The sequence below is a fragment of the Telopea speciosissima genome, chromosome 2 (assembly GCF_018873765.1).
Source record: "Telopea speciosissima isolate NSW1024214 ecotype Mountain lineage chromosome 2, Tspe_v1, whole genome shotgun sequence".
Taxonomy (NCBI): domain Eukaryota; kingdom Viridiplantae; phylum Streptophyta; class Magnoliopsida; order Proteales; family Proteaceae; genus Telopea; species Telopea speciosissima.
Window position 1 is genome coordinate 80230628 of NC_057917.1, and position 13638 is coordinate 80244265.

The window sequence follows — 13638 nt, forward strand, 5'->3', positions numbered from 1 at the left end:
GGCGGCTTCGTAGGGGGCTTAGGCATGGGTGGAACCCAGGGAACAAAACCAGGGGGTCCGTGTGGAAGAGGTTGGAAAGTAGGTTGGATTGATGGAGTAGGAGTAGATGGGAGGTAAGAAGGGTATGATGGGAGAGAAACAACCGGGGGTACAGGTGCAGAGGGGTGAAACCTTTTGGGTTTTGAGGATTTGGCCTTCTGAGTAGTAAGGTTACGTTGTTGTTCTTGTAACTCCTTAAACATGGCAGTAGGAAAAGTGTGGGGAGCTTGCTGTGTGGGGTGAATAGGAGAAGTAAAAGAGGCTGAAAATAGTGGGTACTCATAAGAGGGAGGACTGGTTGGGATGGGAGACTGTGCGTAATGCAGCTGTTCTTCCAAGTGCTTCTTTTCTTTTTCTCGAACAGAGATCAGGACAGAGGCATAAGAGGAATCCTTCACTGTTGTAGCAATATGCATGAGCTCCTGATGGAGAGTTTCTATCCGTGTTTTGAGATACCGGATGTTAACCTCGTTTTGTTGCAGAGCAAGGGTATGGTGTTCCTGGTAAGAAATCAGTTTGTGAAGATACTGATTTTGGACCAGGGCATTCTCTGCCTGCCAATTGAGTTGAGCTTCAACCGTAGAGTTAACCGGCATCTGTCCCATATTGTCAATAATGCTGGGAGGAGTAACTTTCCATTTATGGCGGCGATGATCTGAGTCTTCATAATCTGTTGTAGGGGGGAAATTCTTGCTAATACCGTCGGAGTCGGAAGCCATGAAGCAAGGGATGGCTTGCTGTATCTGTTGTTGCCAAAGCATCAGGGGTGGAGAGGCTGGTGGAGCCGGCGGAGCTGGTGGTGGATCTGGTTTACAAGTAGCAGGTGGTGGTGCTTGGAAGGTCGGCGGGGCTGGAGGAGTGCAACAGCCCAAGGAACATGGCTTTCCAGAGCCGTAGTCGACAATGAATTGATAACGGCCTCTATCTTCGCCAAGAGGGCCGACATTAGGATAACCTGCTTGAAAACGGAGCCATAAAGGATCAGGACCTTTCTTCTTCTTTTTCTTAGGCACTGGAGGAGGAGTAGGGTCACCTACATGATCTTGTGGATAGATCGGAATAGCAGTGCAGAAATCGGCTAGCCGTGGGTATGTAACCATAGTACGTCCATCTTCAAGGGGCTTATAGACAGAATTTGTGGAGGTAAGGGGCGGTGTTGCAGCAGGGGTGTTATGAGTGGACTCATAAGCAGTGATCCATGACTCAGGGATGAGTTTGATTAACTCGGCTCGGCTGATTTGCCGGGGAACATGGGTGATTGTAGGAATCCGATCTTCACCAATCTGAACAAAGAGGGCAGAATCATTACTGGAGAAGCCGGTATTGAGATTCATAGCATGGTTCTGAAGTCGGTAACAGATCTGGTAGTGGAGTGTTGCTGCAATCATCGATTCTTTTTTAGGAGCACCCGTAAGTTGGACAAGGAATTGCCAGGCATCCGGGAGATTTGGATCTTGAAGTGAGACATTATAATTTGGGTACACCGTATAAAAGATCGTTCCATCATGCAGAGTAGTCTGGACATCTGTGATCGTGGCATGGGGGAAGTTGCGAAATCTTGTATCAAGGAGATTAAGCCTCATCGCCACCGGAAGTCCTTTACGACCATGGAAAGTGGTTGCGATCTTGACAGCGCTAAGGTGAAGGTGAGTGTAACCAAGGGCGATCCACTGCCGGATAAGATCTGGACTGATGTCTACTGGGAAATACTGTTCCTTGCCAGAGGCGGTGATATGATTCTGAGAGAAAGGAGGTGCCTGAACGTACTCCTTGAGACCAGAAGTCTTCTTAGGAGAGATAATAGTACGGAACTTTGTGGTGACAGAAGAAGAAGCCTTAGGGAAGACATCATAGGGATTGATGATAGGGAAATTGGTTGGATGGATCTGTTGAGAAGCCGGAGTGTCGCTAAGTTCGTATAGATAATCGACCTTAGCAGCATGAGATGTCTTAAGAGTAACACCAGAAGATGAAGGGGGTTGCAGAGCCATCGAAGAAATATAAAGTTTGAAGATGTGGATCCTGTCCGAAAGAGTTGTTCGTCGGAAAACATCAAGATATGGGTTAAGGTTTAAGAGGAAACATACAGGTCTCAGGCCGAAGGTAATCGGAGCGTGCCGGGATTTATTGCGGTCTCTGCCGTCAACCCACACCTTGCTCAAGGAACTTTTATCAGCCAGAGATCTGGATAAAGACTGAAAACTAGTTCAGCAAGCCTGAATTCTGATGCAGAGGATCCGTGTAAAACGGCAACTGCAGAGCATACTAAGGCTTGGAAAATAACCGTCACACCATAGCACAATGAAAACCTAGAACAGAGCTTCGAAGGACAAGATACACAAAAGGTGCTAGCCAACCATGGCTCTGATACCAAATATCAGAGATGATTTCATTCAAAGGATGATTTTTTTACAAACGGAGGAGAGCCATATATATAGGCAATACAAAGGGTACAAACCATAAACCAAACCACAGTATCAAACTAAGGTAGAACAAAAGTAACTATGGTTACAAAAGTGGTAAATATAAAATAATACATTCTTAATCTGTTTCAGGCCCGCTGTCACTTGAGTAAGGGATGAACATATCCAGAGCATGATCCACTTCAAATTCCACGTGTTTTTGCATCAGTTGGTGGATGACAGGGTGTTGAAGTTGATGGTTGACTTCCCAAGTAGTACTGGTGGTCTGTAACAGACAAGCAGGAACAGTGTTGGAGTCGACATTATTGTGGGCGCACATGGTATTCATAAAGGAAAACCACTTCTCTTTAGTGTTTTCAGATTCATCACGGTGAAATGAGCCGCAATGCGTAAGTCTAGACAAGGATAGGACGTGGCTGTCTTCTCTTGCTCTCTGCAACTTTTGAATTCAACCCAGATATGGATACACCAGAGACCAAGAAAAAAATCTTTCTTCCAATTTTCAACTCTTCCAAGTCCCACCACCTGCTCGCAGTAGGTAGTAGAATGGAGTAAAGATCAAAATGGAGGTGAAGTTGCAGTCACCGTACTGATTACTTGTTGGCCGGGCAAAGTGTAATGGTGATATATAAGTAACGGTATTTTGGTGAGTGATGGTTTATTACTAACATTGTTAACGAACTTGGACTAAGTGAAACCAAGTTTGAAAAGTAGGGGAGATCTGAGTAATTGTCAGAAACGCAGGGGAGGTTCCTTGAATTGTCAGAAAGGTCAAGGGAGGTTCCCTGAATTGTCAGAAAGGTCAGGGGAGGTCCGAGTAATTTACTCTAAAAAAAAAAAAAACATTTGCAGAGTAAGGTTGCTCCATTGTGACCAAGTGGTCACTGGTTCGAGTCTGGAAACAGCTTCTCTGTGAAAGCAGGGGTAAGCCTGCGTACTCTATGACCCTCCCCAGACCCTGAAATGGCGGGAGCCTCGTGCACTGGGTATGCCCTTTTTTATTGGCAGGTTTGTTGCCAGGAGCTAAACTGGTGGAAAAATCTGGCATGTGGAAAGTCAATTGAGGGCCTGAAGCCCAAACTTACTGGTAGGTAGATTGTCTTCCCTACCCATATCCCAAGATTGGATCTGAATAGACTCTGTCTCTTACCAATTAAAGAAAATGTTTCAAAACACAAATTCTTGAAAGATTTTGGACTGGGAAAGTACAAAGGAAGACGTGTAGTACATTGTAGGCTATATGGTTGAACTAAGACCCTAAATATGACATGTAGATAGTACAGGGTGTCCACATTAACATCAATTAGTCTTGATTGACCTCCATTAACATGTCATAAATGGGGTACCAAAACTGCTATCCATGAATCCTTCAATTTTCCATATAATTAGGTTAATTTTAAAAAGTTGACACATTGTCCAAACTGTCGAATTGAAAAGTGGAAAAACATTCAATAGCATCATCACATGTTTTATTTCATTATCCAAGTAATTATATGTTTTGGGCTTATGCTTTCCAAATTGTACATTGTGATGCTCTTCTTCTTTCTTGCAGCAAATTCCCAAGTGGTGGTTGTGGTTGTATTATTTGACCCCTACATCCTGGACACTAAATGGTCTCCTCACTTCACAATATGGAAATGTAAACAAGGAGATAATGGTGTTTGGTGAAACTGAAACACTATCATACTTTATAAGAGATTACTTCGGGTTTCGCCATGACCAGTTATATGTTGTGGCCATTTTTCTTATTGCCTTCCCTCTTGCCACTGCACTTCTTTTTGCAATTTGTATCGGTAAGCTAAACTTCCAAAGGAGGTAGATGTCATAAAGTTGTATTACCTTTCCCTGCTTTCCTTGTTGTGCTTAATGTTATGTTGGTCCTCTATAAGTAGACAGTAGTCTAGCTTATAAGAGTAGTAAAGGGGAGATTTCAAACATAGCTCTCCTTGTCTATTTAAATGATGGTGTGCTGTGTTTGTAGAGAAGGAAATAGAGAGAAACAGTCTTGCAAATAATAAGATCATATTCAATTTGAGATCTAATTTCCCTTTTTATTTTTTCTATGAAAATTTGTACAGGCATGACCTGTATCATTAAATACGTGTAGTGAATGTTTGGAATAAAAGATGGGCAATGCTTGTAAACAACTTGACAAATTGTTAAATCTAGTTAATTTTAAGGGAGGGAGAGATTTTCCTGTATGGCACATCTACCTGAATCTATGGAATGACAGAAATATATGCCATGTGGCTAATTGAATGAGGATGAAATTTGTGATTGATACACGTCAAGGTCACTGGGTCACATGTCAAGTTTTAGCACAAATAGAATTGGCTAATTTAAAATATATTGTTCTAAATATCCAGTGAAAAAAAATGAAATTTACTGAAATGAATGATTGAATTTGATACATTCCCAGTCTATCTAGATCATTACTTTGATTAATAGCGTCCTTGAATCGTCTATCCATGTGATACAACTAGGGTCGAATTGTGCAGTTCATAGTTTGCATATAGTCATAAAACTTTGGAAGAAGTTTTCCTTCACCACGTGGTGAAGGATCACCACCCTCATCAATAGTCATAAAATCTGCCTCCCCCTTCTTACAAATGATTGAACATACCCCTTACCATGGCGGCAGTCCTAAAACTTTTACTGTAAATCGTGTTCTATTGTCTGAACAAGGATAGAAAGGAAAAGAAGAAAAAAGTTCAGGATCTAGTGTAAATCTAGTGCCATTCTTGAGGCTATTTGGCTTGTGAAGGCCTTTAAAAGGGACTCTATTAGTGGCATGGGCAAGCTTGCTTTTTGTAGCAGCATTTCTCATATTTGGATGGAGGGAAATTTTCATATTTTTCGCAACAAGATTTGAACCCGTCCATCTATCATCAGGGCCATTGGTGCTGACATAGAAGATCATTGCAAGGCGAAATCCCCCGGGGGGGGCCTAGAAGTCCTACAAATCTGTCTCTTGTTCAAAAGTGAGGGATTACCCCTCTTTGGTCCACCATTTAAGTTTTCTGTTTTTGTGACTTTTTTTTGTTGAAATCTTCTTTCTTGAGTTGCTTGTTGACTTCTTGTTTTTGTTCTAGTGGTTCAATCTCTTTTCGCTTCTTTGGGGTCTGTCCTTTTGTTGCTGGTAGGAGTGTCTTTAGTTTGTAAAGTTTTGCACATTAGGTTCAAAATGAGTGGAGAGCAGCAACCAGACCTGTGGATGCAATTGAAACAGACCACTTAGGCAGAAATTATGCATTAGCTACACTACCATTGGCTTGCAGGTGGATTGTGAATTGGATCCAGAGACCCAAAAATGGATGATTATGGTTTCATTACCTATGTTAACATCTTCTTGGCAAGAGGCTGGCCATCATGTAATAAAGTAGAGATAGGTAGAGAGTTCATATAAGGTGATGACAATGCATGAGCCATGCAATGCTAAATTATTAATTGCTGAATATATATTGAAATTTTCATACACTGTCCATCATTCCTATGGAGGGCTGATATGGTTGCTTTGACCATTGGTTAGATACACATGTCAAATTTTAATTTGTGACTTATTATAATCATATAGCCCTGAATAGATGGTACGCACATGGCAGATCAGATGGAACTTAAATTTTGTGAACAATAGACTTAGGGTCTCCTACTCAAGTGTCAAATTTCAATTGAAATGGAGTTCGCAGAGTGGCTAAATATAGCTCTGAAAAACTCATGATCATGGAAAATGTCAGTGGTAGTTGAGTTATTTGATTAAATTTGAGTTTGAAAATTAACACTTAACTCATCCGGGACCATGTACTCTCCATCCAATAATCAGAATAGCCACATCATCTGACTATGTGGCACAATGAAAGTAGGATTGTGTAGAGTTCTTCCCTAATTGAATATCATAAGCTAAACTATGAACTTTATATTTTACAGAGAAAAATTCCAGGTGTCACTGTTCAATTTGGTGGTCAACTACTTAGATGATCCAACCCATGGGAAATTTCCGGAAATTCATATATTAATAACACAAGTTACTTCCCCAACCACCAAAGATGACAAGTCCCAATTTGATTCCTGTTTTGGATATTGAGTTGTTTTCATTATTTAGAGCTTTAGCTTATAAAATAGAACTATTTCAAATGAGTTCTTATTAAACTATTAGGGCATGAAGGTGGCTCCTCCTTTATGAATCTTTAGTTTTATGAAAGAATTAATTAATTGAACAGAATCGTTTCAATTTTTTTTTTTTATTCTTTCAATAAATATGTGAAACATTGTGTCTTCATGCTGCCTAACTCCATCAGTTTTGCTAGCCTAATATATAGTCACCATTCTTGAAAATGGAAAAAAAAGTCTAATGAGGACACTGATACAATATGGAACAAAACATGAGTAAACAAAATCAATTAAAAATAAATGTTTTTGTTGACAACATCTTTTAAGTGTCAAATTTTATTTTTTTATATTTTTGGTCTTTTTAATATAATATATATATATTTTTTTCAAGAAGCAATATGTCATTTTACATATCTACTCCAAAAATGTGCATGATAATGATATAATGATAAATTGCTTTCAAATTATTTTTGAAAACCTCTTTTATACCCTTAATTTTAAAAAAAATTTAGTAATAAGACAAAGGGCAATTAGAAGAATGTGTCAAATTCTAAATATACACATGTAGAGGGATCATTTAGACGGTCATTAAAAAAATATTTATTGACCAATCTTTGATTAATAAAGTTGTTCTTTAGTAGTGCCGTCAAGCAAGCTAGAGTACAGAGTTCCATAAAGGGAAAAACAAGGGTTTTCTTTCATAGGGACGAAAGTTAATAAGTTTTTTAAGTTATGGTTAAAATGAACACGGACCTTAATAATGTCATCGAACAGTCAAATGCGAGGATTATAACTCAAAGATGTTGATAAGTGATAACTATAGGCGTTAGCAATGACCTATGTTGTACAACAACTAATACAATACAAATAAAAAAAACCAATAATTTTAAAATCCCTCAAATGTACATGTAGGATTCATTGTTCAATAGCATTCATATTCTTTTTTATTTTTTTTATTGGGGAGGAGGGGTATGTACTCTTTGTTCTTTAAGCAGATACCCCTAAATGTGTTTTTTGGTGAGAGAGGAGTTAGGCTTTTAATTAAGAGGTATGGTGTGGGCAAGAGGGTTATATGCTTGTAAGGATTGGCAACACACAATATACAAAGATGCCTCTTGACAGGGCAGTATGGTTGGCCAATGTCAAATGCGGTCGTTTCCCTCTGTCTCGTAGTGAAAATTCACCTCACCTCCTAAGGTTAACAAACCTCTATAGGGTTTTAGTATAAGTCCAAAAATACCCTCCTAATACCCTCTCCCACAACATCTAAAGTTTACGATTCCCATTCACCATGGCTGATGGAAAATTCAATCCAAATTCTAAATCACAAACTTTCTGGTTTGCAAAAATTTGCCAGCATCATAGAACCACAAGGATATGGTGAAGAGACATATTCCATAATCCACCCAATGCATTTCTGAATCTATGAAAAAACTTTGAAAAAAAAAAAAAAAAGGAGAGAGAGAGAGAGAGAAAAGTAAAGGGAACCCCTTAGATTTAACACATGTATACATGTTGAATATATCCACCCATAAACACTGAAATATGTAAATTAAATACACAAGGTCAATTTGTAATCTCTCTCTTTCTCTTGTCTCTTGACTCTCGGTGACATGTTTTTAAAACATATCACCGAGAGTCAAGAGCCTCTCGGTAATATGTTATTCCTATATGAAAGCATGTCTCACACCAAAATAGTAAAATAAAATAAGGAGAAAAGTTTTCTGTAGAAGAGTGTACAGCCCGTGCCCAGACACAGGGCACCCACAATGAAAGGTAGAAATCCCGCCCCCATGATACTCTAGCGTGCTCTCTCATTAACCCCGTGTGCACAGAGACCATGCTCTCCCACGAAGAACGCTTACCCATAAAATATGTAGAGACTCGTTCTCTTGCATCATTCACGATGCTAACATGATTGATTGCATGACATTATCAATCTATATCATTTTCTGGTTTCACCCACAAAATAGCTTACAAACATACATACACAATTTATTAACAGGGAATTTTTTATTGTCACAGGTGTTGAATAATTTGCAATTTTACTTTTTTATCCTTTTAATATAGAACACAAATTTTTTCCAACGAGAGTAATAGCGTCATTTTATATGTGTATTCGAAAAATATTCTTAACAATGACAACTTTTGATAATGACATAATGGTACGTCACTTTCAATTTATTTTTGAAATCCCATTTATACCCTTATCTTAAATGACTTTTGGGAATAAGACAAGAGGTAACTAATTGAAGGTATCAAAAAGGAAATTTTCTCCTCTTAGGTTCCTTGCCCGGTCAGGTTCGTAGGTTTCTCTCATAGGGAGGGCGGAAATGACAACCTCACCTCACCCGGGTAATGTGTTCGGGCAGGGGTGAGGTCAGCATTTTCGGTCCCCTCTGAGAGGAACCTACGAACCTGACCGGGCAGGGAACCTGAGAGGTAAGTCCATCAAAATCGGGGGAAGTTTTCATACATGGCCGTGTAAGCATGTACAGTCGTGTCCCCTCTCACAAAGACTTGGAAAAGTCATAAACCCCCACCCATTAATTAATGCCTTGAAACTCCCACCCTCTCTCACATACACGGCTGACACAACCGTGTATGAAAACTTTCCCCAATTCTACATACAAGAAGTTATAAATGTCATCTCCTCTTCTCTTGTTCTTTCTTCGAAAATTTGAAACTTTGGAGCTCTTTAGCTCTCAAAGATGGCTCAGTTGGCTGGGGAAGATGATATTGAATCACTGAGAATAGAGTTAGCTGAAATTGGAAGAAGCCTGCGGCATTCATTTCAACGCTTCTCTGCTTCGAAGAGGACTTCGATCAGCGACATCTCTGATGCTGATCGCGTTGCTTCTACAGCTGATGAAGAAGATGATGATGATGAGCTTAATCTACAATGGGCTGCAATTGAGAGACAACCTACTTATCAGAGATTGAGGTTGTCCTTGTTTGATGATGACTCTATTAATGGCCAAAAAGAAAGTGGGTCAGATGCCAAAGGAAAACGGATCGTTGATGTTACAAAGCTTAGAGCTCTAGAACGACATGCAGTCATAGAGAAGCTTATCAAGCACATTGAAAATGATAATCTTCGGTTGTTGCAGAAACTTAGAAAAAGAATTGACAAGTAAATTCTCTCTCTCCTATTTCTGATATTGAATTATACACACACATGCACAAATTAGAGGTGGTGCTTTTGACCCGACCCGGCTGGTCTGGGACCCGGTTTATGTATAGGTAGAGTTAAGGTTGAGAATTTTCAATCGAAAACCAACTCACCATCATGGATTACAAAAGAAACAAAAGGGACAAAAACCCTTCACTGGAAGATTTATGCTGTGTTTGGTATACATTTCAGGTCGATTTCACATTCTCGGGTGGTAAAAACAACTATTTTTATCATTCAAGAATGTGAAATTGACCTAGAATGCATTCCAAGAATGCATATCAAACGCAGCTTAATATATTAGAAAAGAAAGTTAAAGTTCAATTTTTATATCTACAAAACCCACAAAAAAAATTAATAAGAACATGTCCCATAACCCCTTTAAAAGCATATTATTGGTAGAATCAACTGGATCAGTGGCTCCCAACCTGATATGGATCGGGTGACCCGGTGGATCCATTTCCGATTTTGAAAGGCCAATCCTTCCATTGATACAACCTGGTTTATCCAAAACCAATCCCATTCCCTCAGATCAAGAAGAAAAAATAGTGTACATAGTTTGTAAAGGATCAAGATTCAGTAACTTATACTTGTTTTCAATGTGGGCCCTAGTCTTACCCAAATTGAGTCCAACCCAGGGGAAGGTTTGATGATCGGACTATAGGATTTTAAAGTATTATTAAGTGGGCTGGGCTGTTGACTTGGGCTCAGGGAATTTTGAAGGTTTCCCTCTTAATCCTTGGGCTAGGCATGGGTCAACCCCTATCTAATACTCTTTTTTTTTGGTAAAGATCTACTACTCTCGTAATATGTATATGGGAGAATGTTCTCTATGTTGCAGCGGAGGCTGTGCCCAGGTACATGGGCCTGCCACACAGGGGGCAGGGTGGTCATTGCGCCCACCCCCATGTGCCTGGGCGCAGCCTCCGCCGCGGCACAGAGAACAGTGCCCCTATGTATATATTGTGCAAAGAAAGCAGACATTCCTTTTATCCTTCTAAACCCAAGGACCTGGATTTTCTCTCTAGCACGCATCCAACGGCTGGGAGCATTCGGGCACGCATCCAACAGCTGGGAGCATCCGGGCATGCACCTTGAGTGCTTCCAGTCATCAAATGCGTGTTGGAGGCGCTGGCACAGGAAAGAATCTTATTCCTAGACCCATAGGTAACAATGAGATCAACTGCCTTAACTCAGTCTTTAAAGAGAGTGACTAAAATGACACCTTTATAGGTGTATAAATTTGACATCCTTTTTTAATTGCCCTCTGCCTTATTTTCAAAAGATTTTCAAAAAATAAGTTGAAAGTGACATATCATTATGTCATTGTTATGCACATTTTTCGAGTACGCATGTGAAATGACATTATTAACCTTATTGAAAAAAAACGTGTCAATAAGAAAATCCCAACTTTATATTATAAATTTTAAAATTAGAGGAAGATATTTTAGAACCACTCCTTTCTTACTCTAGGAAACTACATGAACAGTTATGAATATGAGAATCCTTGAAAATTAAATGTTGTGAAACTTGATATGTAAGATAATATTACTCCAGATTTAAATTTCATTCTTAAAATTTCACCTCACACTATATAATAAAATAAAAATTTGAACAAAATTATTATTTGCACAAAAATAATAAAAAATACAGAATGAAATTTTTATAGAAATTTCCTAAAAGTTATATGCTCTTTCACTTAAAAAAAATAAAAATTTTCTGATAGCATCTGAAATTGTTTGTGTTGTTGTAGAGTTGGAGTGAAATTGCCCACAGTGGAGGTGAGATATAAAAATTTGTCTGTCGAAGCAAAGTGTGAGGTTGTTCATGGCAAGCCTCTCCCTACCTTATGGAACTCCCTCAGAAGCAAGATTTTTATTGTAAGTACCATGAACTTCCACGTATTTAACTCACCTCAGATATTGATTGAACCAATACCTACATTGTTTAGATGAACCCATTCATGCACTCTTCCCCATATTCATTTTGAAAATTTTTAGGGTAAATTTCTGTAGGAGCTTCCAAACACTCCAAGATAATTATGAACAAACTTGTGTTATTGGCATAAACTCTTTCTTTTTTTAATTTGTGGGAGTGATTTGGTCATAAGACCTAATTCCATATTCATGAGATCAATGATGAATTATTGGTGGACCCTATGCATCTAAGGGTCCCAAGGAGCTCAAACCAAATGAATAAGCAGCTTTTCCCTTCCTTTAAGTTGCCTTTTGACTTGAAATACATTCTCCTTCCCTTTCCCCATATGAAAAGGAATAGAAAATAAAGGTCATAATTCCACCCCTTTGTACATGGTAACAGCAGTAGGGATTCAGTGAACTATCTAACTAATTATTGATAACTCACTCCTGTTTCTTGTCTTGAAGTTTTGGTGTCATTTCAGGCCCTTTTTTTTTTTTTTTTTTTTTAAATAGTAGGTTTTTCCATCTTACTTTATTTATTTCTTCCTTTTTAATATTGAACCTTTCTATTGCACAGGCCTTTTCCCAGCTACCAGGTTTCAAGTCTCGGGTAGCGAAGATTAGCATCCTCAAAGATGTCAATGGCATCATAAAACCCGGGAGGTAGGAAATTTAAATTCAATCAAGTTTCTGGTGTAGTGAATAATTCAGCAAGGAATCAGAAATCATTAAGTTTTTTTTTTTTTTTTTTCATTTTCTTTTTACCAATCATCATTGTGTTTTAAGAAATCTTTTTGATTAAATAATGAGTTAGATAATAGGATCATTGATCAATAGATTGTACCATGCTCCTAATTTTCTCTTCATGTCAAAAGAAGATTACATTAAATGGTTATCTTTGGATCCAACTGCAAATATTTGTGTCATATTGTGCATTATGCTCCATTAATAATCTGTTCTACTCAATCTGAAGTGGTCCAAAGCACCAATACATCTTGCATTTTATATGCAATTTTCTTTCTCAGGGAGAAAAATGAAGTTGAAGCTCACCGTTGGTCATACAAAAATGATAAACACAGATTGAGAAAAAATAAGCGATCTAAAACTAGATACAATGAATTGATGAGTTACTTCTTGAAAGGATTTCAACAAGATATTATAGGATATCCATTTCTAGAGATTATACTCCTTTGAAGAAGGCCTTATTGGAGTTCTATTCATAACACCATTGTTTAAGTAAAACCTGCTAGTAGAATTGAATGTATCAGAGGATAGTTCAGCATCTCCATGGTAGTCATTTTCTACCAAGTGGAAGTTATAGGTAGTTCCTGCATTAGATCCAACGAGAGTCTGTAGAATTATCTTTCACTGTGAATTTGATTTGGTTTAAATCATGTTTAAAGTCCTATAAGGGTTTTCGAGTGTGAGTTTTACTTCAGGATTGAAAAAAAGGGGATATGTCAGATTTAAGGAGAAAATTCCATATAAAAGTGCTTTGGTACTTTTATTAAGATATAAAATTTTGATGGAAAACAAAATAGGCTTAAACACGTGGATTATGGAACCTAATCCTTGCCCTGAAATATGCCAAAATTCTAAAAGTACTTTCCACAAAATCATTACTCGAAAGAAATGGCTGTAGTTGGCTATTGTGCAGTTAAACACGACATTAGAAGTCTAAATGAAAAGCTTTGAAGTGAATTCCTTCTCTAATTGTTTGTTTGTGGAGGCAAAGCTACCAACGAAGAATTTATGGAAATATAATAAAGTTCACTTAACATATTTTTGTTTGTGTTACAGGATGACTCTATTGCTTGGTCCTCCAGCCAGTGGAAAAACCACCTTGTTATTGGCCCTTTCAGGAAAGCTAGATCAGTCTCTTAAGGTTTGTCCACACATAATGCTGTCATGTTAAATCCTAGGACAATATAACTTGAAGCATAAAATTGCACATGGTTATTAATCTATATATAAGAAT

The 13638-nt window shown here is 38.4% G+C and overlaps 2 protein-coding genes across 4 annotated transcripts in view; both read left to right on the forward strand.

Annotated features, from left to right (window-relative positions):
• LOC122652010 (pleiotropic drug resistance protein 3-like) overlaps positions 1 to 4305 on the forward strand; it is a 53815-nt gene extending 49510 nt beyond the window's left edge. For both annotated transcript variants that reach the window (XM_043845627.1, XM_043845630.1), the window contains one exon: positions 4015 to 4305. In XM_043845627.1, the coding sequence (XP_043701562.1) occupies positions 4015 to 4281 (267 nt within the window). In that variant the 3' untranslated portion in view covers positions 4282 to 4305. The remainder of the gene's footprint in view (positions 1 to 4014) is intronic.
• Positions 4306 to 9224: 4919 nt separating this feature from the next.
• LOC122652011 (pleiotropic drug resistance protein 3-like) overlaps positions 9225 to 13638 on the forward strand; it is a 42261-nt gene continuing 37847 nt past the window's right edge. The window contains exons 1-4 of one of the 2 annotated variants that reach the window (XM_043845633.1): positions 9225 to 9702; positions 11495 to 11621; positions 12238 to 12323; positions 13461 to 13545. In XM_043845633.1, coding sequence (XP_043701568.1) covers positions 9281 to 9702; positions 11495 to 11621; positions 12238 to 12323; positions 13461 to 13545 — 720 coding nt within the window. In that variant the 5' untranslated portion in view covers positions 9225 to 9280. Of the gene's footprint in view, positions 9703 to 11494; positions 11622 to 12201; positions 12324 to 13460; positions 13546 to 13638 lie in introns of those variants that run through there. The other variant, XM_043845632.1, reaches the window with a different exon arrangement.